Source organism: Rhineura floridana, chromosome 6 (assembly GCF_030035675.1).
Source record: "Rhineura floridana isolate rRhiFlo1 chromosome 6, rRhiFlo1.hap2, whole genome shotgun sequence".
In the NCBI taxonomy this organism is placed as follows: Eukaryota; Metazoa; Chordata; class Lepidosauria; order Squamata; family Rhineuridae; genus Rhineura; species Rhineura floridana.
This window is the reverse complement of record NC_084485.1, coordinates 83367986-83395652: the sequence shown is the minus strand read 5'-3', so window position 1 is coordinate 83395652 and position 27667 is coordinate 83367986. Positions and strand designations below refer to the sequence as shown.

Below are 27667 nucleotides of genomic sequence, written 5' to 3'. Positions count from 1 at the left end.
GCTTAACACAGATGGATTTGAGCCCTGTGTAGGCAAACAGCTGCCAGAAAAAACACTCACCCACTGCTGAAGATGGGTCCAGGCACACCAGAGTGCAACTTAATATTGTTCCTGCTTTTATTGTTCGTGAGCCTGGCATGCTGTGCATAAGATCCCAGCGCAATATGATCTACTTTGGCGGTGGGGGGCAGAGGGAAGTGTGGTAGATTAGACTAAACAACCTAGGTAGCTTATTCCCCAAATGCTCAAATTAGAAAAAACAGAATTAGCAGTGGGAACTCGTATACACAGATTCCACACCTATGGTTGGTAGGTGGCAGATACTGAGCAGAGCATCAGTGATTTAATACCAGAAACAATACAAAAACTGTGATTTTATCTTGGATGGGAACTTATGGGCCTCCAGTTGATGTCGGATTCCAACTCTCCTCGTCCCTGGCCACTGGCCATGCTGGCTGTGGAGGATAGAAGTTGGACTCCAGCAACATCTGGAGGGCCACAGGTTCCCCATCCCTGCCTCATATGGCAGGATGATGATGGAGAAAGGGTGAACAGGTTATTAAAGGTACATATAGAGAGAAGAAAAACTGCTGCAAAATGTCAGGATATAACAAGATGCATAGCAGAGAGGTTCTGCTTGTACTAGCTCTGAAGAAATCCTTTCCAGTGCTGAATAGACCCTTACCATTCATTAAACACTCTGCTTGCAAAATAGATGAAGAATGAAGACTGGTCTACCTGAGACCTTCTCCGCATAACAATTTCTCAAGGGTTAGTAGCAGTGTTAGTCTGTTGCAGCATAAAACCAACAAAGAGCCTTGTGACACCTTAAAGGCTAGAGTCCACTCTATCAGTCTAAGGAACCAGAAGAATCTGCTCCACATAAAGAGACGGCTAGAATTAATCTCTGTATCATGACCACGCAATTAATCCACCCATGATGGGCTTGCCACAGGTGCAATCCCATGGGTGGTTTCCACAGTAGTGTCATCTGCTGCCTGAAAGACTCACACTGGCAAGAAAGCTCTTTATGCAACTGAGAAGCTCCATATAGCAAGATATCCTAGACATTACATCTGGGCTGTGGAGCAGCTGCCACATGAAAGCTGCCTCTATCTATAGCCACCAAGACTAAGACTGGCATGGTGGCTGAAGGTGCAACAAGACCTTAGTTGGAGGGATTTTAAAAGTAATTTTCTCACACTTCAGGTATTCATTACGTGTGTAAGTTTATTGTTCAACAGTCTGACTCACTTCTGAGGAAGTACACTTAGGACTGCAGCCAAAGCTTCAAAGAGAGATGACACAACAGTAAGGAAAACCTCCTCTCCTTCTACCTCCCACACTGATGTTATTGCTGAGGAAGGCTATCTGGAAGGGAGGCATCACAGCTGCAGTCTGTTAAAATGCCAAACTCGAATTTCCTAACCAATACCTAATCATAGCCCAGAAAGCCCACATTATTGTTCAGTGTATCTCCCACGTGTCTTAAAAACTATTATAAAGCATTCCTGTGCATGATCCCACTTACTGTTCTTTGACAATTTCTCTCTGCAAAGTGGGATATTTGTATGATGGGATTAACTAGTCTTCAATAGTTAAATGGTTGAGTGTGCTATAAGAGAGCTCCATATTGGGCCAATGGTTCATAGCCCCTATGTCACTTAGAGAAAAATTGAGAATACGAGAAAAAAATTATAAGAACAGGATCAGAACATAAAAAGAGCAGGGAGAAAGAAGGAAAGTAGTAGCAGGTAATACTGCAGGATATTTTGCATATCTTTTGGAAGAAGTCCAAGAAAAAGAGTAAAAAAGCTACCCGGTTAGAAAATACAACAGCTTTAGATATGGAAAAGGGACATTTGACCAATGACACTTTTATCCCACCTCTCTCCAAGAAGGTCAGGGCACTGTACATTTTACCCTCGCATAAAAGACTGAGATTAGGTTGAGAGATAATGACATTTGCCAATGGCAAAGAGAGTGGCTTCAGATTGATCAAGATGGATTAGGCAACTTTAGCATCCAAAATGCAGAACACCAAAATTCAGGCAGCTTGTCCCAGGCCTTATGAACTGGCGATTCCTCAACCTGTGCTCAGCTCAGGACTACAGACACTTCCACCAGGTCATGAAACATTTTTGTAAACTATGAAGAATTAATACCTGAATGTGCTTGTTTTCATGTACTCTATCCCATTTTTCTCTTGTATAGTATATATTAGAAATTGTAAGCTTACAGCTAGAGACTGGATTGAACTCAATGGAACTTTTCCCTCCTCAGCACACTGCACACCCTCAAAATCTGCTCCAGACGGAGGAACCTTTGGAGCAGTTTTTTTGCATGTGCTGCCCATTGTGTGAGCAGAACTGGGCATGTGCAGTGTTGAATACAGCCCTTCATCTTTGCAGAGCGTGTAGAAAACTTCAGGCACTTTATAAATGTTTACACTGTGCATGTTCTTAAAATGTAAGTGGCAAGACATGCCCTTGTCAAAACCTTACAAAAATACTTAGCACTTTGCCTATGTATGCGTCAACACTAGAGAATGGAGATCCTGTTGAGAATGGACTTGGTGACACCTGCATTCTTATTCTAACATTCTAATACAAGGATATGCACTTTTTCCAAAAGCCTTGCTCCACAGTATAAGTGCCACAAAAGACTCATGACAGAAAGAGCCAGTCCTTTCTGCTTCCTTCAGTTTTACTTTGTTTACAACCTTATAAACTTTCCTTCACCACATGAGTTAGATAACATCTCCAGTGCTTTGAACAGGAGTGGAAAGAAAAAGACAACACTACTGGAGCAAAATAAAAGGGTTTCAAAGCCCCAGAAGCAGACCTGAGAATCACAGGAAGGTGTAGCAGCTGAAATGACTATAGACTAGGGAAAGGACTAGATAACAATGCAATTTGGTTGAAGAATCTCCAGTTTTGAAGAATCTCCAGTTTTGGGCAATGGCTGCCTTCCTGTCCCTCCAACCAATATTGGAGAAGACTCTTCTTATTCCTTCTGCTACCCAAGTCCTTGCCAAAGCATTCTGAAATAAAGAAATAGCCTTAGCACTGCATTAAAGAAAAATATTTCCTGGAGAATTTCTCCATAGGAAGTACAATTTACAAAAATGTCTCTCCTGAATTCATAACCAAAGACAAATAATCACATCAACTATGAAAGAGAGAGACACACAGAGAGTATTTAAATAATTCCTGTATTTAAATACCCTTAAATAAAATAAAGCAGTATTTTTAAACGTTACATTCCAAAACCTGTTTTTAAAGTAACACCCACCTAAAATCGGGGGGGGGGGAACTAGTACTTCTACATCTGTAGTCATGTGTTCCAGTGTAGCTAATATTACACTAAAATCCTATACGCATTTACTTCAAAGAAAGAACCACTGTGTTCACTGGCTCTTAATCCCTAATAAGCATGTTTGGGATTGCAGTTTGATTCTTCAAGTAAACCATCAATCTCTGTCTCCATAGCAGTGGACACAGCAGAATAGGCCACGGGTTCATCTTGAGCAGTGAGGACAGCTACTCAGTGTATTGCATTCCTCTTTAACCCTCCTTGCAGATTCAGCAGTTTCAACCGTTCAGCTGGGGGAGTTGCAAAGTAGGTTTTCTGTTCTTCCGAGTACTTCTCCTTCACTTCAATAATGTCCCGGTAACTCCAGTCTCGCCAGTGGAAATTGAACTTCTCCAGCAGTTCTATTCTCTTTTCTTCCGTTGTCACACAATCAACAGGGGTGTTCTGCAGCAAGAAAGGCACCTCAACACCTGGGAAAAGCAGTAGAGCCCGGATAGCAAACCAGCCTCCATAACAGGAATGGATGCAGACACCATAGATCTTCTGGAAGGAGAAGGAAAGCAGACAATTTAAACAGGGGGCTCTGGTAGCAACGGACCCTCTTCTGAGGAGTGGGCTTTGGCAAGTACCTGATGATACTGACCCTGGTTTTAACTTAACCTTTGCCCTGACCTGCTACTCTACCACGGGAAAAGTCAAGAGAGACTAGATAGAGGATACCAGAAGGATACCATGGTCAATGGGATCGAAAGCTACTGAGAAATCCAGGAAAATCAACAGGGGCCATGTGTGTTACCTTGAGTACTATATCCATGTTGATTTTTCAGGAGAGAGGAATGCATGTGTGTGGGAGAGATAGAGCGCTCCTCACTGCTGCTTCCCGGCGCGGAGTCTCCTACTCAACAACTGCCGCTGCCGCTGCATCCTCCTCCTGCAGGCAAGGCCCAGGTCCTTGAGTCCCACCCCTCTGGGTCGCTGCTTTCCAGGCAAACTCTCCCTCTTCCAGGAGTAATTACTTCCATAGTAACTGCCACCACCCTTCTGGCTAGGTTTCCTTCTCTGAGGGAAGGGACCTCAGAGCCCAATGTGAATTCCAAGGGATTAACCCTCATCAATTAACAACAACAGTAGCGTTCAGCAGTCAGAGGACTAGATTTAGAATCCTCAGTTCCAATCCAATACACAACACTTATAAAAGAGAATTTATTTAAACGTAAATGAGTTGGTATTTACAAAGGAGAGCAGCGGTTTGTTTCCTTAAAGATATTCACCCACAGATGGGTTACACGAGGCACATTGGCATGACAAAAGGGGAGAGGTTCAATTCAGACAAAGGAATACAACAAAAGTCTTTCTAAGCTAAGATCCTATACTTACAATAGATCAGCCTGGTTCCTGCAAAAGGCTTTCTCTCTCGCATTTCAGGCAGGTTCAGTAGATGGAAAATAGGGGACTCTCTTGGAAGTTTCTCCTTCCTTTCTTATGGAGTTTAACAGTCACCAAAGAGGGAGGAAAGCAAACAGTCATCTCCCACCTCTGCAGGGGTCTACTCCTTTGAACCCTTTGTAGATAAGGAAACCATCTGGTCTCACCCAGGTGTTCTGATCTACACCCCCTTCTTCCTGACTTCTAATCCCAGGAAGCTGATAAGTAATAATAGCTAGGGATCAGTTACATCCCCTTGGCCAGGTTGTAAATTGTTTGTCAGACCCTGAGCTGCGGATCCCCCCCCCCCGTGGAGTCCTATGTAATCATGGGCTCCTAGAATCCTCTCTGGTGGCCCATTTCAGCTTGACCAAAGTGAGCTATTCTTGACACTCACCACCGCTTCTTGGCGCACGGCCTCCTGCTCAACAGCCTGGTGCGGGGCCAGGGCCTCCCGGTGCGGGGGCCTCCTGCCCAACAACAGCCTGGCGCGGGGCCTCCTGCTCAACAACAGCCACTGCTGCCACGTTCTCCTCCTCCTCCTGCTCCAGGTCTCCGAGCAGCAGAAGCCTGGGGAGCAGCAGCTGAGCGAGCCCGAGGACATGGAGAGGAAGACAATGTTGAAACAGCAAACAGCTTTGCTGTAACAAATGCCTGTCGCCCTTCTGCCTCTCGGGAGCTGCCGCCCCCACTAACACCACCTCCTCTTTCTTGGCAGTGCCGATGATAATGTTATTTGTTATTTAATTTTATTTGTTATTATAATGTTATTTATTATTTAATTTAATTTTTGTAAATTTTATTGCTTTTATTGTATTTTTATTGTATTTTTATATTGTATTTTTATACCTGTGTTCATTTTTCTCTGTAAGCCGCCTTGAGGGCCTTTGGCCGAAAGGCGGGGTATAAATAACATTTAATAATAATAATAACATTTAATAATAATAAACATCTGCCTATAGATTTAAAGGTCTGCCAGTCCGCAAGTCTTTTTTTGGGGGGGGGAAGGGAAGATATTGTAGACAATATAATGAAAGAATTTAAGCAAGCTTCTCTTCACGATACAACGTTGTCATCACTTAGTAATAGGATTTGGGCTGGTTCTATTCCTATTACACCTCACATCCTTTTGGCCATGGAAGCACTGCCTTCAGTCAGTTTGGAAGGGAGTTTAAAGTGGCCTGAGAGATGCATCACCTCCTATGATGTAAATAAACATTTCCCCCACCATTACCTATGATCAAATGGGGTTTACAGGTTTTGAAATAATACCAAAACCTGTCACCCAGAGGCAAAAGCATCACAAGCAGCATACTACCTTCAATTCGTGAGGTTGAGGGTATGGAAAATAAAGCACCTGAGTACAATCCTATTATTGTGTTACTCCCAGGTAAGTGTGCATATGATTTGCAGGCCTAACCTCCATTTTAGGCAGCTGATTGTTTCTTTATCCAATTGGCTATGCAAAGAGTGGCTTGTTAACTTACAGCCCAGCCTTATGCATGCTTACTTGGAAGGCAGCCCACTGAATTCAGTGGTTTTTTACCTTCTGTATGAAAAACTTGTGGTTTACAACTGAGCTACAGCCCATCCCAGATCTTTTACAATAGTTTCTGCTTCCTAGTACAATAAAGCAAAATATCCTTGGTAGGAAATCCTTTAGGACAGGGGTGGGGAAATGCATGAGAACATTTTCAACTGTAGAGACAACATTTGCTGAAATCTCAAACCATAGTGAGTTTTGGACAATGGCTGCATTCCTGTCCCTCCAACAAATACTGGAGAAGACTCTTCTTATTCCTTCTGCCACCCAAGTCCTTTCCAAAACATTCTGAAATAAAGAAATAACCTGAGCACTGCATTACAGAAAAATAAACTTAATTTCATTCTCTAATTTCTCAAAATTTATCTGAGAGAAGAATGTGGATTATCTTGGTGGAAAACATGTATCTATACTGTGTGCATGCAAGGAGAGGTCCCTGGTCATCATTTATCACAAAGAGAGAGGAAGTAGTCCCCAGATAAAGCATTTACAACACACACGAAATTGTCTAGCAAGCAAGCACCCCTATGCTGCTTCTCATGTTCTGGTTGAATCTCACCTTCTCCCCCCAGGGATCTTGCTGCACATCTTTCCTCTGGTAGTAGTATGCAGCACCAGCTACATGTACTGCTGTTTGGGCCAGGAACTTGGGCTTCCGGTTGGGCAGCATCTCATAGTCATACATGATGTCTACCTGCTGGTCAGCAAGGCTCTGGAAAGAAGAGTTTCTATTAGGTCTTGGCTCACATTTGAAGGACTGCTGGCTACTGGTAATGAGGGAAGATGCAGTGAGTCAGTCTACAGTCCCCAGCCTCATCCCGCCTCCATGCTGGGCCTCTAGTCTTGTTGAAGTAGCAATGTGACATCTTGATAAAGGAGCTACAGACTCCTGCATTAAGAAGATTTGAGTCATGTGTCGTCCTGTTGCCCTTGGGATTTCCTGCCTTGGAAATTCTTTTTTAGGATTTCCAAAACTATTCCATCCAATTTTATTAAAGAGTTCACAGATCTTCTCACGTACAGATGAAGCATGACCTCCAATGTAGTCTACAAACTACTTTTAAACTAAAAGTATATCCTTCCAATTTCTGGCCTTGTCACAACGGCTTCTTTTTTAAAGCCTGCATAAATAAAGTGAAGCTGGTGATAAAGATTTGAATTAATATTTAAAGCGGCAGAGAGTGGAGAAACAAGAAAAACCACTCTGGTAGATGCAAATTTGTCCATGATGACCATTAAGATGTTTAAAACATTTATTTAACCACAGTGAAGCAAAACTTGTCAGTTGTACTCTGGCTGTTTGTAGGGGAGGTGACGTGGAGAAAACTAGATCATCACATGCCAGATTATCATATGCTAGAGGCACAGTAGTGTTTTCTGGCTTTGTATACAGCATTGCTGCTACTCAATAGTGTTTCGTGGGTCCAGGTGCAAGCACATTGTCACAATGGAAGGCATAATTGTGTTTGCATACTTGTCTCTTTATATTGCAATCTCAGTACTCAGCATCTTTATTCTGCAGATGGGGAACTGCAGCAACAAAAGGGGAAACCACGTCACGTGACATAAAGCCACCATCATGACAGTGGCACACTATTAACTGCTTGCTTATAAAACAGACCAGCCGTGGGCTCCTACTGGGAGGAAGGGCAGGTTATAAATTTAATAAATAATAATAATATAAATCCCGGGGAAAGTTTCACTCAGATCAGTGTTGAGTGGGAAGATAATAAAATAAATCTCAGTGACTCCTTTCCTCACAAAACACTTTTCCAAATAGTGGTTACAGATACTTATGCCTACAATATTAAATACAAATTTTGAATGTTATCTTCAGTATTAAAAACCATTCTACACATTACACAGAATGAGGTGGCAGAGAAAGAATTCTGGATTGTGTCACTTCAGACTGCAGGAGGACTGTGTGTATGTGTGTCACTTTTTGAATGCCTGCATAAGTAGAGAGCTCCTAGTATGCAGGCGTTTTTAACGGGGGGGGGATCAAAAATGTAGTCTAAAATGATACTGTCCAAAATCCTACCATCTCTTTCAGTGTAATGTGCAGAATGCCTTTAGCCACTGTGTTCCCCAACTCCACCCACAAAACAATAGTGAATATGCTTGCTCCATTGTTTGGCTGTAAAGAAACAAGGATTGTCACCCATATTTTATATTTCCCCAGAATATAAGGAACTCGCAGTACAATCCTAGGTGTGTCTACTCAGAAGTAAGTCCAAATGAGTTCAATGGGGCTTACTCTAGGAAAGTGCATAGATGAATGCAGCTTAATAGAGCTAAATTTTTCCATTATTGCTTGTATGCATCTATGATACTAGATAACTGAGCAATGGCACCAATTCGTTTGCCTCTGTCGTTTATTGTTTTCCTCTGTTTCATGGTTTCCTCTATATTAGGGATGGGAAACCTGTGGACACCTCAGACATTGTTTTACTCCAACTCCCGTCAGCCCAAGTCAACATGGCCAATGGTCAGGGATGGTGAGAGTTGTAGTTCAGCAACATCTGGAAGGCTGCAGGTTCCCACCCCTGCAGTAGACATATATATGAGGTTCCAGAAACCTTTGTAGAGCCCCTCAGCAAAGGTATCTATGGAAATTCAGAAGTTATGGGAAAAGAAGATGGGGCATCTTATGAATCAGAAATTGATTAAAACAGGACACAGAGGATAGGTGCTATTTGATACAATGGTGGGAAGTAATGGAACTTTGTGGGGGGGGGAGGCAGTACTATTTAATATATTCATTAATAATTTGGAGTCAAGGGTAGGCAGTAAGATATCCAATACTGTAGATGACTCAAAATTATTCAGGATAGTGAAAACAAAGCAGACTATTAAAAATATATATGAACTTGGTGAATTGGTAACAAGATGGTAAGTGAGATCCAAGTGTGATACAAACAATCTGTACATCACATGCACTTCAGATGGGGCCTACACTGTCAGTAACTAAAATGGAAAAAGTTGTTGGGGTCATGCTGGATAATTCAATGGACGAGTCAGCTTGGTGTGCTGTGCCAATAAAGACAGGTTCCATGTTAGGGAATATTAGGAAAGGGACTGAAATCAATATTGCAATGCCTTTATAAAAAAAAATCTATGGTGCAACTACAATTGGGGTATTAAGTACACTTCTGGCTGTCCCCTCTCAAAAAGATATCACAGGGCTGAAACAAGTTGGGAAAGGGGCAACCAAAATGATCAAGGTCTTGACCACCTTCTCTATGAAAGGCGACAGCATTTTAAGGCTTTTTAGTTAAGAAAGATGACTAAGGGAATCATGACTGAGATTTATAACATTATGTATAGTGTGCAGAAAATGAAGAGATACTAGACTTTGGAATCACCAAGGCAGTAGATTCAGGACAAACACACACAAAAAACACTTCATGCCATAGAATTTGCTGCCACAAGATAAGATAATGGCCATTGGCTTAGACACATTCATGAAGGGTAGGTCTATCAATTGTTAGCAACCATGACAGCTAAACAGGACCTCCAGACATGCTACCTCTGAATGTTGGGGCAAATTAAGGGAAAGTGCTGCTGACTTCATGCCTTCATTGTAGGGTTCCTAGAAGTACATGGCTGGCTATTGCTGGAAAACAGGATGCTGGATTAAATGGACTCTTGGCCTGACCCGACAGGGATGCTTTGATTTTCTTTTGTTTTATGTTTCTACCATACACAAGACAAAAGGAGGCTATGTACTAAAATTTCTTACCTCCCTAACCAGTGTGAGGTGATGAGAAATGCACTGGTCCACAGGGTCATGAATCTTTTTCAGCAGCTGATTCCTTAAGAAGGGTTTGAAGGCTTTGTCAAACATGGCAGGAACACTGAGCACTACAAAGGCCAGAGTATTATCTGAGTACGGCAAATGAAAAGCTGGAGGAAGGACCGCATTGTACCACCCTACCTTCAGAAAACAGAAAATAAATTACAATCAGAACATGAAGCCAGAATTCTGGAAATGGGAGTACACTCTGAACACTGCATGTTAAGATACAGCTTTAGGAGCAAAAAAATTCCCCAATGTCTTCACCTCACAACATGGAACTCTGGGCCTATCAAGGAGACTGAGCATCAACACACAGAAAGCAATGCAAATTACTAATAGCAGCATAAATGTAGTTTATTGTGTATCTCAAGGTTTCAGACTTTCAAAGGACTGAGAACTTGCTGTTGTTCTTCCAAGGACTGGGGCACGCAGAAGGCATAGAAGCAGGTAATTTATCTTTAAATCTGCAGCTGCAAAGAAGGGACTGGGAGTATATTTAGAGCGCCCTTCCAATTCTTTCTTTTCAGTTTGGATTACAGCTTTATCTCTCTGGCACCTAACACCATATGATGTCAGCTGATGGGCAGGTAGGTATGGTTTGGACCAAACTACACTGTGAGCCAGATAAAGAGGCTGGGCAGGTCTGATTAGACTCATGGGCCAGAAGTTCCTCACCACTGGTTTACCACATACTTTCCACTATTATTCCAGGCTTTTCCCCACAACCATGAGGGCTAGGTATTAATTTTAAAACAACAAAAGCCATGTTTGACACTGTTCCTTGCTAGATAATGAGCATAGGAAAAAAATAAAAATTCTTAGAGGACTTTTCACTATAAAGTGTAGAATAAGTGTTTGCAAGTTTAACTACAAAGATGTATACTTACCTAAAATTATGAAATGTGTACGTGCTTGGTGACATAGTGTCCAAAGTCTTGAATAAATTTACCCATCTGATAAAAATATTTGAAATATTTATTTCTAATAGGTTCTCTATAAATATCCACTTGTTTTCATACAGAGTATATTTCAATTTTCAAAAGTGAAAAAGGATGAACTTTAGGCCTAATCCTTCAGGAAGGGGGAGTGACAAAGTGAACAAGATCCTTTGCCTACGTGCTTCTGATCACCCTCGAGCTTCCCTTCAGAAACATTCCAATATGTTCAGCTTCCAATTCTGAGAATGCACACTATCTGTTCTGCAAACTAGTTCTGGGACAACTAGCTCTCACTGCTTAAGCTCTGATACAGCACATGCTTTGCATGCAGAACAACCCAGGTTCAATTCCTGCCATCTCTAGATTAATAAATAAAAGGCAATTCATAAAATAATAGACAGACAGACAGACCTGGGAAAAACTCCCTGCTTGAAACCCAGGAGAGCCACTGCCATGATAGTCAACAATGAGCTAGATGGACAAACGGCCTGACTCTGTATAAAGCAGATTCCTTTTCACTAAAAGTTTTAGAAACATATGATCTTATCTGCAGGATTTTTCTTCAAAATAATATATAAGCATGCTCTTTGCCATTGTCCTGAGAAACAAAGAAAACCCCATGTTACCTCGGGGGACCCAAAATACATCTCTCTAACATAAACTCATAGAATGTTCAAATATTATATTTGTTTAGAAGTTCAAATGTTCCTCAAGGTGGCTTACAATGGATTGCAATAATACACACCTACAAATATAGACAACCTACAAATATAGACAACCTCCAAATTCACACATTCCAGGAGCCTTTAGTTTTCGGGCCAATTGCAGAGGACAGAGCGGCCGATTCTTCAGCTTTGCAATCCCAGGACAACTGGCGGCTGAAGCTGAAGCTCCTTCCTATTGCCAGGGAGGGGTCAGGGTGCACTTCTCTGCTCCTCCTTGTCACAATGGTCTTCGTGGGTGGCAGAGGGTGCAGCCTCTCAGTCCCCCTTGTCCTCTAGCCAATGGCAGAGGGTGGGTGTGCTTCTCTTCAGCTCTGCAGTCCCAGGACAACTCTACCCCCTTTTTGCTATTAAAATTCACATGATAAGCCAAAATCACATAATACAAGGGTCATCAACCTCTTTGGACCGGGGACACATTTCGAATTTTGAGAGCGCACTGACACCAGTCACAAAATGGCTGCCATGGAGCATGTAATAACACAACATTAGAGAGAGTACAGTCATTGTTGCTTCCTGCCTCACCCCTTGGACAATCCTATGTTTACCATGGGAAGTCAATTAAGTCCTTCTGGTCCTGATTGTGGAGATATAGCTGTTAAAAGCACAAGAATCCTCCTTGCCCCAATGACAACCCCAAACCAAAGCCTAGGCTGCCATCCTGTACTCACTTATCTGAGTAAACCCCCTTAAATACAAAGACTTTCTGCTGAAGTAGACATGTATACCACTGTATTCTAACTTAGCTATCTAGTGAATTCTTAATGAGTGCCTGGACATCAACTCCTGTACAACAGAAGCCATACCCAAGACTCTTTGCAAAGTTTTCACATTTTGCATTTGCCATTTGGGGAGGGGATTCTCTAACATTCACCTGCACTTATTGTTAGTTGTCTTTGCAGAAAGTAACTTCTAGGGAGTACCTGATTTCAGGCAAACCTAGCACAAAAAAGATGCATCCTGGTTGCTAGGTAAAAAGGAGGGACAAAATACAGAGATTCCAAGGACTACTAGAAAATAACTCAGAAGCAGGAAAATGAATTGAAAGGGAGGGAAATCAGAAACTCTTTAGGACCTCAGAGATTCCAGCTTCTTGGTGTCCAAACAACTCACTTATCAATCACAGCTCTGACGTCACTCATCGGCTAAAAACTGAGAGGTGGGAGCAGCCAGGCTGGCTCATTTCTCAGAAATCACTTGGAAGGGTACCTGCACATTTTGCTTAACAACCTTCTTTCTAGGAGGGCTAGAGACTTACTGATTTGTTTTTAGTGAAAGCTCAGAGTAAAGGGCCCCTGCCTGCCTGGAAGCACCAATGAAGGGCTTTATCAGCACTGGGTTGGTGATCCCTGAGGTAATATATCACATACTGAACTACAACACAATGCTCTGCAGCACAGATAGCTCCTGATAAATGCCATGTTTAAAGCTAAGCAGATCTGGCATTCCTTCTTAAGAAGTTCAGCAGATTAGTTGGTCCCTGGAAGGGGGACCTTCTTGGAATTCCAAATGTAGCAACTTCCTAGAAAGCAACAACATGGTGATAGTAAAAGAAGCTCATGGGAGACTCACAGGAAAAAGACTGGCAACTAGTTTTCCCTCTAGATTAGCTTTCCTTAACCTGGTGCCTTCCAGATGTTTTGGACTACAATTCCCATCAGCTTCAGCTAGCAGACAGGTCAAGAGAGATGTAGCCCAAAACATCTGGAGAGCACCAAGTTGGGGGAAACTGCCCTAGATTATATTCTTTTTTCAGGTAAGTTATCACATTCATTCTGAATTAATGAGAGTTTCTACTGTATGACCGCACACTTTAAAAACAAGGATGGGGAACCTGGGTCTCTCCAGAGGTTTCTGGATTCCAATTCAGCCACCCTGAAAGAGGCAGTGATCTGACCGCTCCTGAAAAAGCCCACCCTGGAGCCATTGGTTTGCGACAATTACCGACCAGTTGAAAATACCACCTTCTTAGGGAAGGTAATTGAGAGGGTTGTGGCGCAGCAATTGCATGTACTTTTGGATGAAACAGATGATCTTGACCCACCCTAGTCTGGATTCAGGCCTAGTTATGGGGCTGAATCGGCCTTGGTCGCCCTGATGGATGACCTTTATCGGGAGAAGGACAGGGGGAGTGCGACCCTGTTATTCTTACTTGACCTCTCAGTGACTTTTGATACCATTGACCATGGTATCTTTCTGGGCCGACTTGGTGAGATGGGTATTGGAGGCACTATTTTAGAGTGGTTCTGATCCTATCTCCAAGGTTGTTTTCAGATAATAGCATGTGGGTGATTGTCTTTCGGCCCCCTGGCAGTTGTGCTGTGGGGTGCTGCAGGGTACCATCTTGTCCCCCATGTTGTTTAACATCTATATGAAGCCCTTGGGAGCAGTCATAAGGAGATTTGGGGCGAGGTGTCAGCAGTACGCTGACAATACCCAGCTCTATTTATTTATTTATTTATTTATTTATTTATTTAATTAGATTTTTATACCGCCCGACTAGCATAGCTCTCTGGGCGGTGTACAACAAAGTGCAAAAATATACAAAAATTCCATAGTAAAATACAACAACAATGTAAAAGAATAAGAAAACTAAAAGCAATTACAACACATATTAAAACTAAATTAAGTTAGATTAAAATGCCTTAGAAAAGAGGAAGGTTTTGACTTGGCGCCAGAAAGACAGTAACGTCGGCGCCAAGCGCACCTCATCAGGGAGACTGTTCCAGAGTTCGGGGGCCACCACTGAGAAGGCCCTAGTTCTAGTTATCACCCTCCGAGCTTCTCTATGAGTTGGAACTCGGAGGAGGGCCTTCGATGTAGAACGTAGTGTACGGGCAGGTTCATATCGGGAGAGGCGTTCCAGCAGGTATTGTGGTCCCGCGCCGTATAAGGATTTATAGGTTAAAACCAGCACTTTGAATCTGGCCCGGAGGCATATTGGAAGCCAGTGCAAGCGGGCCAGAACAGGTGTTATGTGTTCGGACCGCTTGGTCCACGTTATCAGTCTGGCCGCCGCGTTTTGCACAAGCTGTAGCTTCCGGACTGTCTTCAGAAGCAGCCCCACGTAGAGCGCATTGCAGTAATCCAATCGCGAGGTTACCAGAGCATGTACCACTGATGTGAGGTCCTCCCTGCTCAGGTAGGGACGTAGTTGGGCTACCAACTGAAGTTGGTAGAACGCATTCTGTGCCACCAAGGCTACTTGAGCCTCAAGTGACAGGGAAGGATCTAAAAAGACTCCCAGACTACGAACCCACTCCTTTAGGGGGAGTGTAACCCCGTCCAGGACAGGGTGTATATCCACCACCTGATCAGAGAAACCCCGCACCAACAGCATCTCAGTCTTGTCTGGATTGAGCCTCAGTTTGTTAGCTCTCATCCAGTCCATTATCGCGGCTAGGCAACGGTTCAGCACATTGACAGCCTCACCTGAAGAAGATGAAAAGGAGAAGCAGAGTTGCGTGTCATCAGCGTACTGATGACAACGCACTCCAAAACTCCTGATGACCGCACCCAACGGCTTCATGTAGATGTTGAAAAGCATGGGAGACAGAACTGACCCCTGTGGGACTCCACATTGGAGAACCCACGGTGTCGAGCAGTGTTCCCCAAGCACTACCTTCTGGAGACGACCCGCCAAGTAGGAGCGGAACCACTGCCAAGCAGTACCACCAACTCCCAACTCCGCGAGCCTCTCCAGAAGGATACCATGGTCGATGGTATCAAAAGCCGCTGAGAGATCAAGGAGAATCAACAGAGTTACACTCCCTCCGTCCCTCTCCTGACACAGGTCATCATATAGGGCGACCAAGGCTGTCTCGGTGCCAAAACCGGGCCTAAAACCCGATTGAAATGGGTCTAGATAATCAGTTTCATCCAACAGCGCCTGGAGCTGGCCAGCAACCACTAGTTCCAAGATCTTGCCCAAGAATGGAACGTTCGCTACTGGTCTGTAGCTGTTGAAATTTTCTGGGTCTAAGGAAGGTTTTTTCAAAAGTGGTCTCACTGCCGCCTCTTTCAGACGGCCAGGGACCACTCCCTCTCGTAAAGAGGCATTTATCACTTCCCTGGCCCAGCCAGCTGTTCCATCTCTGCTAGTTTTTATAAGCCAAGAGGGGCAAGGATCTAGTACCGAAGTGGTTGCACACACCTGTCCAAGCACCTTGTCCACGTCCTCGAGCTGAACCAACTGAAACTCATCCAATAAAACATGACAAGACTGTGCTCCGGACACCTCACTAGGATCAGCTGCTATAAACTGGGAGTCTAAGTCCCGGCGGATGCATAAGATCTTATTCTGGAAGTGTCCAGCAAACTCATCACAGCGGGTCACCGATGACTCTACTATGTCCTGAGGGCCAGAATGCAGTAGCCCTCGGACAACTCTAAAAAGCTCCGCTGGGCGGCAAAGAGATGACCTGATGGTGGCAGCAAAATGTTGGTTTTTTGCCACCCTCACTGCTCTTGAGTACAGCTTAGTGGAAGCACTTACCAGCTCATAATTGCATCCATCGGGAGTTTGCCTCCACTTCCGCTCAAGCCGCCTCCTATCTTGTTTCATCGCTCTCAGCTCCGGAGTATACCATGGAGCTGTATGAGCTCTACACAGGAGAGGGCGCGCAGGAGCAATCGTGTCAACAGCCCGGGTCATCTCCGCATTCCACAGTTCGACCAGGGCTTCGACAGGAGCGCCAGTCTTATCAGCCGGAAAATCCCCCAGAGCCCTTTGAAAACCTTCAGGATCCATTAGTCTCCGGGGGCGGACCAATTTAGTAGGTCCCCCACCCTTGCAGAGGGGAAAAGCCACTGAAAGTCTAAACTTCAGCAAGCGGTGATCTGTCCATGACAAAGGGAGAGATGTAAAACTCCCCACATCCAGATCACCATCCCCATGTTCAGTATTTCTCTGTAACATCTGAACTGGGAGAAGCAGTGCAAGCCCTGGACCAGTGCCTGGACTCAGTGTTGGGATGGATGAGGGCAATAAATTGAGTCTGAATCCTAGCAAGATGGAAATGCTGTGGGTTGGTGGTTCCTGAGTTCAGATAATTGGTCAGTTGCCTGCTTTGGATGGGGAGTATGGTGTCATACTCCCTCTGAAACAGTAGGTCCGTAGCCTGGGGGTGCTCCTGGATCCATCTTTGTTGCTAGAGGCCCAGGTGACCTCAGTGGCTAAGAGTGCCTTTTACCAGTTCTGGACTGGGATAGCCTGACCACTGTTGTCCATGTGCTCGTAACCTCCAGGCTGGATTACTATAATGCACTCTATGTGGGGCTGCCCTTGAGGTTGGCCTGGAAGCTGTAGCTGGTGCAAAATGTGGTGGCAAGACTGCTCACTGGGGCAGGGTATTGGTAACGTGTCACCTCGCTGCTGAAAGAATTGCACTGGCTACCTATTAGCTACCGGGCTAAGTTCAAGGTTTTAGTTTTGGTGTTCAAAGCCCTATACAGCATGGGACCAGGATACCTGAAAGACTGTCTTATCCCTTATATACCCAGTCAATCACTGTGCTTTGCAAGTGAGGGCCTCCTGCAGATACCATCTTATCAAGAGATCCGTTCTGCACAACATAGGAAAAGGACCTTTAGTGTGGTGGCACCTACTCTGTGGAACTCCCTACCCTTAAATATTAGCCAGGCGCCATCTGTTATCTTTTTGGCTCCTACTGAAGACCTTCCTCTTTCAACAAGCCTTTTAAGTTGAGACCTTATCCCAGTTTGCATCTGGAATTGCTTTTTAAGACGTCTTTAAAGCTTTTTTAAAAAGATGTTTTTAAAGCTTTTTTAAAAAGATGTTTTTAAAGCTTTTAAAAAAATGTTTTTAAAGCTTTTAAAAATGTTTTTAAAGATATTTAGTTTTAATATATTTTAAAGTCTGTTTTTATGATTTTTATGATTTTTTAAAGTGTTTTTAAGTGCTTTTGTTTGCTGCCCTGGGCTCCTACTGGGAGGAAGGGTGGGATATAAATCAAATAAATAAATTCATCAGCCTCAGCCAAACATAGGCAACAGTCAGGAATGATGGGTGTTGGGATATAATAATATCTGGAGAGCTCCAGGTTCCCCACCCCTGCTTTAAAAAAAGAAATGCAGAATACCATGTATTTAAAAACTTGAGATCAGTCCAGTGAATGCCTTTATAGGATATGGCATGTGACCTTGATGGCTGAGTTAACCGATTACATCATTAATAAGATTACAGAGTGAATCATATGAAAATACTTGGAAGACATTTGTTAATTACAACAGGTTATATTCCAAGACATTTATTAATTCCTTTAAATAATTTCTGTGACTGTCTTAGAAACATATATTGATTATTTAATGATCATTTAAAGTAGTTAAGTGCTACTATCAAACACATAAACAAAAGTGAACAATGTTCTTTAAAAAGATAAAAAAGTGCAGGCTACACAAAAGTTCTAGGAAGCCGCTCTCTTCCATTTTAGCACTAAAGATTTATTAACAATAAAACAGAAACCTCAAGTAAATTTTTACCGCTACCACCAGTTAATTTGCTGTGGAAGAATGAGACTGTAAAGAGTGGAGTCAATTAATTTAGAGTTCATGATCCAACCTCTGACATAGGTTATAAAAACACAGCATCATTGCTCCTTATGATGTCACAAGGGTTGTGAGCAGCAGCAAGCAAGAAGTCTGGGGCCTTTAGCCATGTGATTCATGCCCAAATATTAGGAATAGAAGGCAGAACAAGCAGCAGGGGTCATGAGCAGGAGATCACAAAAAGAGTTTTGGAAGTGCTACGTGGAGATAGGTAATAACAACATAAATCTTAAAGCTAGATCTTAAGCATATTTACTTAGAACTCAGGGATCAACACTAGATGGTTATGTGGGAATTTTGTTTGTTTCACCATAAAACTGCACCAGATGTGTAGAAAGGAGGAGGTGGGAGTTTGATTTCAACAGCCAAGGTATGGCTGTCACAGAGCCCTCCCTACATTTGCCACAAACCTCTCTATAGCCCTTCTCCCCAAGTATATTTCACCTTTCGTGCAGCCAAGGTTGCTTCCAATACTGCAGTCTAGGTGATGAGAAAAGCCCTTCAGGAGAGAAACAATTCTATACTATTTTGTCCACACAATTTTTTTCTATAGAATTCAGACACTTATACCATCTTTCTGTATGACTGAGGCAGTTCTGTGTTTGCACACATGAAATTGCTACTGTCACACCTAGTTTGGCCCGAAGTCCCACTAACAGGGGTTTTTCCTAATAATTGTATTCAGAACTACAATATTAGCATACTACTCAGAAATATGCAGGGCTTTTTGCTAAAAATCTATTGAAGCAAAATGTGGGGGGAAGGTATCAGGGAATAATTTACATGAATGCATCACTTTTTGGTGGTGGTAATTAGATTGTTTCTACTCTGCCTTTCCTACAAGAAAACCTTCCTACTTGCCTGCACTGAGCTCTGAGCTGGGTACTAAATGTGAAAATTTCCCACTTCCTCAACCTAGCGTCAGTTTAAGGTCTCGAGTGAACAAGATCTCAAACACCAAAAACCACCCCAAAAGTAAACAGAATCTCTCAAGAGGCCTGCATGTGCATTAACTAGCATGGCTGTATTTGTTATAGGGTAGAAAACGCTTTGTTCTGGCGACTAGTGTGTCTACAGCCATAGTGTTGGATTAACATTTTTTTACTTACCCATTCACCAACAATGCAAGAGAAAGAAATTATCACTCCCCTTATATGCCCCAGGAAGTCAATGAACTGCCCTCCAATCAGAACATTTGCCAGCCTCCTAATTTAACAATCTAGTCTTGTAATTCACAAGGGTTTGGGTATGCTCTTCACAGGGTTATCAGATTCCCTTGTTATTCCATGGTGCCATCAACCAAGCCAAGATTCACTTCAAAATTGTAATCAGTTTTAATGTTAACTAGATAAGCAGCAACTATGACATATCTGTTCTTAAGTCCTTGCTTATTTGTAATTGTTCTTATGAAATTCCAGCATTCAACTACTGTATATTTATTTAGTAAACTGAGTGCCTTAAATGTGATACCAGTGAATTCATGTTTTCTTGGATCAGTTGTAGCCTGTGCCATAAAGTTAGGAGGGGAATGTGTGAGATTACTACACTTATTTCCAAGGCACCTCACAAAATAAATAAATAATTTAAAATGCAACATAATAAAAAACAAACACACTTAAATAAGTGAATACAACACAATAAACTTAAACCTGAAATACAACTAGGTGATACTGATTTAAAAGGGAACTACACTTATTTCTAGTAGCTGCATTGGAAGAATTTCAATTTAAAAACACCATTGTTTCAAAGTAGTAATGACTAGGCAGGTACTCTTTCCCATTGTGCAGAAGTCTCCATTCCTTTTACTACCTCATGTTGCAGCAAAGGTTGAGGCTACTGTTCTGGCCTCTGACAACACCTTTCCTCTCAATTTGCTCTTTACATGATTTTAATGTAGCTATATCCTTAATGGACCTTTGCGCCACTGCGGTGCAAGCCTGTGTTTAAATCATGCTGACTGGAGACTTTTCGGATTTGATCTAAGTCCCCTGCCTACATCAGCAGATCTGGAAGATTCACTCCCACTCTACTCTGGGCAAAACACCAGAAATATGCTGGCACAGCATTATGTCAATGGAGGGACCAACAAGGGACAGCATCAAGGAAGTGTCAATGGAGGACTGGCCTTAGTCTGAATCCTGAACTCAAATGCTCACATTCCACTTCTGTCCCTTATGCCAGTGTCATATTATGCCAACAAAAGAGGTGGGATAAGTCAGAACACAACCACTGACCTCAACAGAAAGCTAAAATACACAGTCACCCACTTCACCTTGCTTTGCTCATGTGACAGACCACAGGATTCTGACTAACTTTGCACGCAATCTCAGGACACCTGCAGCTTCCAATAAAAATTCCTGCCAGGGAATCTATTTCTAAGATGACTAAGTGTGTGACATGGGGCTATACCTCTCTGCTCTCATGTTGTGCTCTCTCACATATGGTAGAACTTTGGATGATGGGAACTATGCAGGAAAGGCACTTTGCATAAACAGCCCTTTGCCCAGAACAAAGAGTGAACGAACAGATTGCTAACACTTTTCTTCCTAGACCTGTTACAGATATGCTGCGTCAAGACTCCACGCAAACATCCAGCAGGATCCCGAGTCCTACTCCTCCAGTTAAGCATACAAGGTCAAAGCACGCCCACAGGTAAACAAGGGAAGGGGAAATCCATACTTTAAAGTATATCCCAGGTCGTCCTCCCGTCCCACCCCCTGCAGTCGGTTAAAACTGTGCATTGGCTATTGTGTATTGGCCAACAATTGCTTCCTCTCTCAACAGCTAGTAGCAGCACCTCCCGCATGGGAGTCACAGAATAAAAGTATACACTGTGCAGCAGGGTGGTAGTGGTGTCCAGATGTTAGGCATTCCAACCACTACTACTGCTGGTCAAATACCCAGGATCTCTTATCTTGCAGGATCTCGGCTGGACATATGGAATAGAATTGCTTACAGAGATCTACTGCAGCTGCCCACGGGAGAGGTATGACTACCATTTCAGTGACTATTTGCATCCACCCCCATCCCTCAACATGGGAAGGGAGGGCAAGGGCCCTGGAAGAGTACATGGGTGACAGCTCTCTTTCTCTCTCAAATCACTTGCTTTACAAATGCCTACTATGCATCTAGGTCATGAGACTGTGTTGCAGTTGCTGAACCTCACTCAGCTCTTGGATCTCCAACAAATGCAGAGGCATGGACATTCCTCACTCCTAGTGCAATGCAGACCACAAGTACAGCCTACAGTCTGACCCAAAACACTGATAACTGCATTTCTAGCTGTTCCTGTGTGGGGTTACCAGCCTTCTTGTCTCATCAGAGCTTCTGCATTTGTGTAAGTCCCTTGACATGCAGTTAGGCTCTACCATGAGGAAAGCTCTACCATGAGGATGCAGCAATGGGGTAAATCTGGGGTGGGGAACTTGATCAGGCCAGCGGGCAGGATAATTATCTCCCATACATCCTGGGGGCCAACACTGACAGGGAGAGAGCCATTCATCAATCACCTGACACCCTGATGATATCAGGTGACAACTTTAAATGGGGTGGCTCTAACCACTGATCTACTGAACAGTGGTTACAGTGAGCCTCTTTGAAGTTAGTTTGCAGGTATGGTTTGGATTCAAACCGCACATGCAAATACACATTTTTCCTCTGCAGATTGGCAAGCTGTCTACAGAGGAAAAATATCTATTTGGCTTTAAAGTGTGGCTTAAGCTGATTAGCACCAACAACAAGTCCCTCAGCAGCTCTAGTACAGCCCAATAGGGCTCTCTGTCAGTGATGATCAGCTGAAGGTGCTGTCTGCCAGCCCCACTAGCAAAGGAACTATGGGAGTTCAATTTAAGCTCCCAGTTGTTCCTTTGGATCTGATAGCACACAGGACATCTAATGTGGAGCAGGTAGGTTTGGTTGGAAAAAATAGCCTCGTGGGCCAAATTGGGACCTGGGCCAGGCCTAATTAGGACTGTGGGCTGGAGGTTCCCCACCTCTGGAAACCATCACTTTTTTGCTGTGCTGCTTTCAAAGGTACAGTAGCCCTGTTGGGACACAAAGGCTGTAAATCCTATTAAACTGTCCTGATTCCACAACCTACTCCATCTCTGATACTGTTTAATAAAAGTTTTCATTTTGTTCCAGTTGTTGTTTCTTTATTAATGGAACCGCCCCACCTCCAATTCTTGCTCATCTCAGCTGGGCCTCAGGTTGGGATTCAAAATGGGAGTATCCCAGGGATTTACCTGCTATTAGGACTCACAATCTGTAACTTCATCCTCTGTTCACTTGAGCTCCAGTAGGAGTAGGGAGAGCTGGCTCCCAGTTACAGCTGCTGGGGTGAACTAGACAGTCTGGCACCACAGGGAGCCATAGATAACAGGATCTGCTGGGGTAACAACCTGCAAGCCCAAACAACCAAGCAGAAGATTGTGGCGAGTGTGCATATGGTAGGTGAGATGGCAAATTCAAAAGGCAACTTGAGTGATGAAAGAGCCAAGAGACTGACCCATGTCATGGCCCCTCTGACTGGCTAAGTTGCTACAGAAACTTGTGTGTCTATAGGCAGGGACTTATCCCAGCGTTGACTACTGTGAAATCAGATCTAGGATTTGGACCTATGACACCTGTATATGCAACCTGAGCTATTGATAGGGCTAGATCTCCTTGTGCAACCCTATTGTTCTTGATGTATATGGCCAAGTCTGTGGGCTGGTGTCTGGAGGCTGATCACTGTCCTAGGATGTGTCCTCCTGTCTGCTACTGTAGCTGGATGGTTACAGCAATGCTCTGTAGAATGATCAGTATGTGTTCTAATTATGCCTCCTTCTCTCCTTTTGCCTCTAACATGACTATTCCTGGCCAGGTATACAAAAAGTGTTATAACCGTAACTCCACAAAATTGCGTGACACGTCTTGAGCATGTGTCTCCTGTTTCCCATCCCCATGCATTATCCAATGAGCTTATTAGCATTTGTTCCCCTTCTCTTTTATTGATGCTTATCCTAATACTTTCTTGGCAAAATATCCTTCCTTTCAGATAATTATTGCTTCCCCGGGCAACTCAAACTGTTATTCCAAGAATGCCTGCATGTTTGTTATACATGCTTCCTTCCAATTACAATCTAGGTATTGTATTGTACTGCAAGGACATTTCCCCATCACCATGCATTTATTGGTTCCAGCCATGGCTGATTGATGTGTGCGCATCAACGTACCATTGCTTGATTGGTGGGAATCAGTGTAGCCATGGGTACTAGGAGAGTGGCTAGCAGTGTTGCTGGAGGTTTGTACTACCATTTTCTTCTCTGTTTTTCTGCTATGATGAACCCCACTATGCTGCACTGACATTATGCTGTCATGAGCTGGCTGTTGCCATGACAGAACTAAAGGATCATTCCATCAATTTAATTTTTATTACAGCTTCACAAAACTTATGGTTGAAAATTTTAGCTTGCAAAACTTGCTGTGAAATAGTTTGATGCTGGATCTTCTAAAAGCTTCAAAAGAAAGTATATGAAGCAAATGGAGCAGACAAGTCCCTTCTATGGGCATACTAGGCACTTATTCCTCAAGGCAGGGAAGGCAAAATAGATACTTTCCCTTTCAGACAAAAATAAAAAGTATTTATGATCCAACAAGTGGCTTTGAGCTCTTCAGACATTAGAAGGTGCAGATATAGTTAAAATGACATGCTGAGATATTTAATTTCCCCTCAAGTGCCCAGACGCCATATTAGTTTAATTAACAAATGAAGAATTTTTATAGCCTCTAGCGTTGGTTGGCTCCTTGGCAAACCACAATGCACCTGTTTCTGTCATGTAACTTGCCCTCCCATAAAACACTATTTCTCCCTCTGTCTCATGTGAGATTTTCATTTTATGTAATGCCCTGGGGAAGTTCCAAGTTGATAGAGCAGGTGACCCTGTTGAAGGCCCTTGTAACACTGTGGAACACGACATATGTTGAGCTCTTGACACGGTTGCCCCTGAGTGCCCTCTCCAGCATTGTGGAGCCTGTTTTGCACCTTGGTATACCAATGAACTAAGAGCAAGGAAACAGGGTGGACAATGGCTAGAATGCAAGTAGTGAAAGACATGCTGTGAGGCTGATCAGGCATGGGTAAAACAACATAGCCATGCCTACTGTGTGGCAGAAAGGGCAGCAAAGAAGGCCCACTTCTCTGCCTCCATTGCATCCTCAAGTAGCCATCCAATTGGGCTTTTTTGTCCAGGGTCTGCAAACATCAACTCCAGGAAATGGAGTTTTAAACCCTTCAGAAGCCCACTGTGAATTGTTAACAAGGCACTTCAAGGGTAAAGTTGTTTGCCTCTGCTGCAATCTGGATGCCCCACCCACATCTACTGTAGTCCCCAGTGAGGTGTCCCGTACAATGTCTACTGCAACTTTTTGGTATCTGTTTCCATTGATGAGGTCTGATGACATAGATAAGGTGCTTGCAGTGATGTAGCCAGCAACATGTCCTCTCGTCCCTTGCCCTTCTTGGCATATTAAAGCTTACCAAGGGGGTATGACTGAGTGGATGCAGAGTGTGGTTAACACGTCTTTGCGAGACAAAGTGGTCCCAGCAGTTTCTGGACTGGGATAGCCTGACCACTGTTGTCCATACAACTGGTAACCTCCAGGCTGGGTTACTGTAATGAACTCTATGTGGGGCTGCCCTTGAGTTTGGTCCAGAAGGTGCAGCTGGTGCAAAATGTGGTGGCATGACTGCTCAATGGGGCAAGATATCATCAATATGTTATCCTGCTGCTGAAAAAATTGCACTGGCTGCCCATTAGCTGCCAGGCCAAGTTAAATGTGCTGGTTTCGGTGTACAAAGCCCTATACATGTTGAGACAAGATACCTGAAAGACGTTCTTACCCTTTATGTACCCAATCGATCATTGCAGTGTGGGTGAGGGCTTCCTGTAGATACCATCTTGTCAGGAAGCCCATTCCGCACAACATAGGAAGTAGACCTTTAGTGTTGTGGCACCTAGCTTTTGGAATTCCCTCCCCTTAAATATTAGATAGGCACCATCTCTGTTATCTTCCTACTGAAGACCTTCTTTCAACAAGCCTTTTAAGTAGAGATCTTATCCAAGTGTGCATCTGTTTTGGAATTGTTTTTAAAGATTTGTTTTAAAAGATATTTTTAAGATGTTTGTTTGCCACCCTAGGCTCCTTCTGGGAGGAAGGGCGGGACAGAAGTTTAATAAATAAATAAATGTTGAGAGGACAGTCTACACTGAACATGCTAAAATCACATAGTTTTGTGGGAATGCCTAAATTTGGTGGGTGTCAAAGAGAAGATTATTTTTTTCTTCCTTTATCTTGGTTAATATTTAACTCACAGGTGGGACATGCCTGAACTCCACGCTAGTTATGTGTTCAGCATCAATCTTTAACTTTTAAGTCAACAGAACTCGACACTCGTCTATCTGTAACCAGCTATTGCTGGCCACATTCCCAGTTACATCCCATTTCTCCTTGTGTATTTTCTTGAGCTCTTTCTTTTTGTAATGAACTGTCTACTCTGTCATATTGTGTATCTAGATTCCAGAAATACAGTTATTCCTTTTTCATGAGCCTCCTTTAGATGCATATAAAATCCTATCCTGGGATGCAACCCATGGGACAGTAAAAGAGATGAAACACTTCTGGAAACAGTAGGTTTAAAAAATGGAGATTTGGCACACAACCAAAGCAACAGGTTTCCTTCATAAAGGGGCCGGCTGGTATTATCAGGTGGTGCCCAATATCTAATGTTCTCAGTGGCTTGTAGCCATGCTGTTTTCTCACAAAATGGAAATGGACTGACTTCAAGTCGATCCTGACTTATGGCGACCCTATAAATAGGGCTTTCATGGTAAGCGCTATTTAGAGGGGGTTTATTATTCCCTTCCTCTGAGGCTAGTCCTCCCCAGCTGGCTAGGGCCTGCTCAACTTGCCACAGCTGCACAAGCCAGCCCTTTCCTTGTCAGCAACTGCCAGCTGGGGGGCAACTGGGCTCCTTGGGACTATGCAGCTTGCCCACAGCTGCACAGGTGGCAGGGCACGTAACCTCTGAGCAACTTACTGTGGGGGTGATCTTTAGCTGGCCCTTGACACCCAGGAGACATGAGCAGGGATTTGAACTCACAGACTCTGGACTCCCAGCCAGGCTGTCCTCCCCACTGTGCTTTACCAGCTGTGTTCTCTTACAAACAACACTTAGAAAAAAGCTTGCTTGAGCCTCTCACACTACACTTTTGTGAATGCTGTTAATGTGACATAGTATGCAAGAAAAACTGAATGAACATTACAGCTAAAATATTTAATTTTAAAATATTCCACATATAATAAAACATATTTAAATAGCAGAATGTCAAATGGCACAAAAATTGGTAGTAGTCACCAAATAAATATGATGCTATTCAGGGAACAGCAACAACCGCAGAGCAACTCAACCAGTATCATAATACAAGGTGAGTACAATGCTACAGCTTAATACAGTACCACATGAAGCAGTGTGGTACTGCAACCACAATACCTATGTTAAATATGAGTCCACAGAGGTCAGTGTTAATACCAATGTAGTCCCACAACGCACTACTAGGGTGATAACCGTATGTCTAACTAGGCACACAGAATAAGAAACAGATGTTCCTTTTTCTCTTTGCTTTCCCACCGTACACCCCACCACATCTACTGTACCTTAAATGGATGAATTTCAAAACCCAGGTTCTCCAAGTGATCTCGGATCCTCTTCTCCAGATGGACCACGCGTAGCTCCATAATCGCTTGAGCGCGGAGCACTACGGGAAAAGTAGTTTTCCGTGAGGCTTGCCTAACCACACCATATGCCCTACCAGAGAGATTAGTCCTCCAAGTGCACCTGCAGGCGGCGCATTTCACTATCGTTAAGTGCGTCCCACAAATAGCTGCGCGTCCACTCATAAAGAAAAAAGTTTTTTCCCCGACATCCCACGCTTCCGGTGGCGAAACGCCTTTTGGGAAATGTAGTCCCAGTTGCGTTCCCCCTCACAGTAGATACTAAGTTCTGTGGACTTTCCTCCCCAGAAACCTCCGCGGCGCAGCGGAAGGGGGAACCTGCCTCGGGCTTTTAGCGGTCTCCGAAGTACGTATTCGAATTTCTGCCTTAGAGAGGGTCAGGCTGCGGGTTCAGGCAAGGCCAACATAACTTTGCGCTCCCCTTTTTTCCTTGGGCTCTGCTTTCTTAGTGCCCTGCAGCTGGTGTAGCCAGAACCGCGCCATGAGGCGGGGCCTCGGTATCTAAAAGCCTCATAGTGGGGAGGCTGACGTGGTTTCTGTGTGAGTCCTCCAAATCAGAACCTCCGGCGCTGGCTAGGTAGGG

General features: G+C 43.6%; 2 protein-coding genes across 7 annotated transcripts in view; one reads left to right on the top strand and one right to left on the bottom strand.

The window, feature by feature from the left end:
* Positions 1 to 315: 315 nt before the first annotated feature.
* Positions 316 to 27334, bottom strand: MMACHC (metabolism of cobalamin associated C). Of its 2 annotated transcripts, none has more exons than XM_061632806.1 (4): positions 27007 to 27295; positions 10026 to 10220; positions 6843 to 6995; positions 316 to 3858 (listed from the first exon to the last, which is right to left on the bottom strand). In XM_061632806.1, the coding sequence occupies exons 1-4, from the start codon at positions 27247 to 27249 to the stop codon at positions 3547 to 3549; spliced, it is 903 nt and encodes a 300-aa protein (XP_061488790.1). In that variant the 5' UTR covers positions 27250 to 27295; the 3' UTR covers positions 316 to 3546. The 2 variants fall into 2 exon arrangements, with proteins under 2 accessions (XP_061488790.1, XP_061488792.1); XM_061632808.1 differs by lacking the exon at positions 316 to 3858 and adding an exon at positions 5583 to 6571 and having other exon boundaries at positions 27007 to 27334.
* Positions 27333 to 27667, top strand: part of LOC133387622 (uncharacterized) — a 21837-nt gene continuing 21502 nt past the window's right edge. For 3 of the 5 annotated variants that reach the window (XM_061632800.1, XM_061632799.1, XM_061632797.1), the window contains exon 1: positions 27485 to 27661. The gene's annotated coding sequence lies outside the window, so the exon portion shown is untranslated. Of the gene's footprint in view, positions 27431 to 27484; positions 27662 to 27667 lie in introns of those variants that run through there. The other 2 variants (XM_061632798.1, XM_061632796.1) reach the window with 2 other exon arrangements.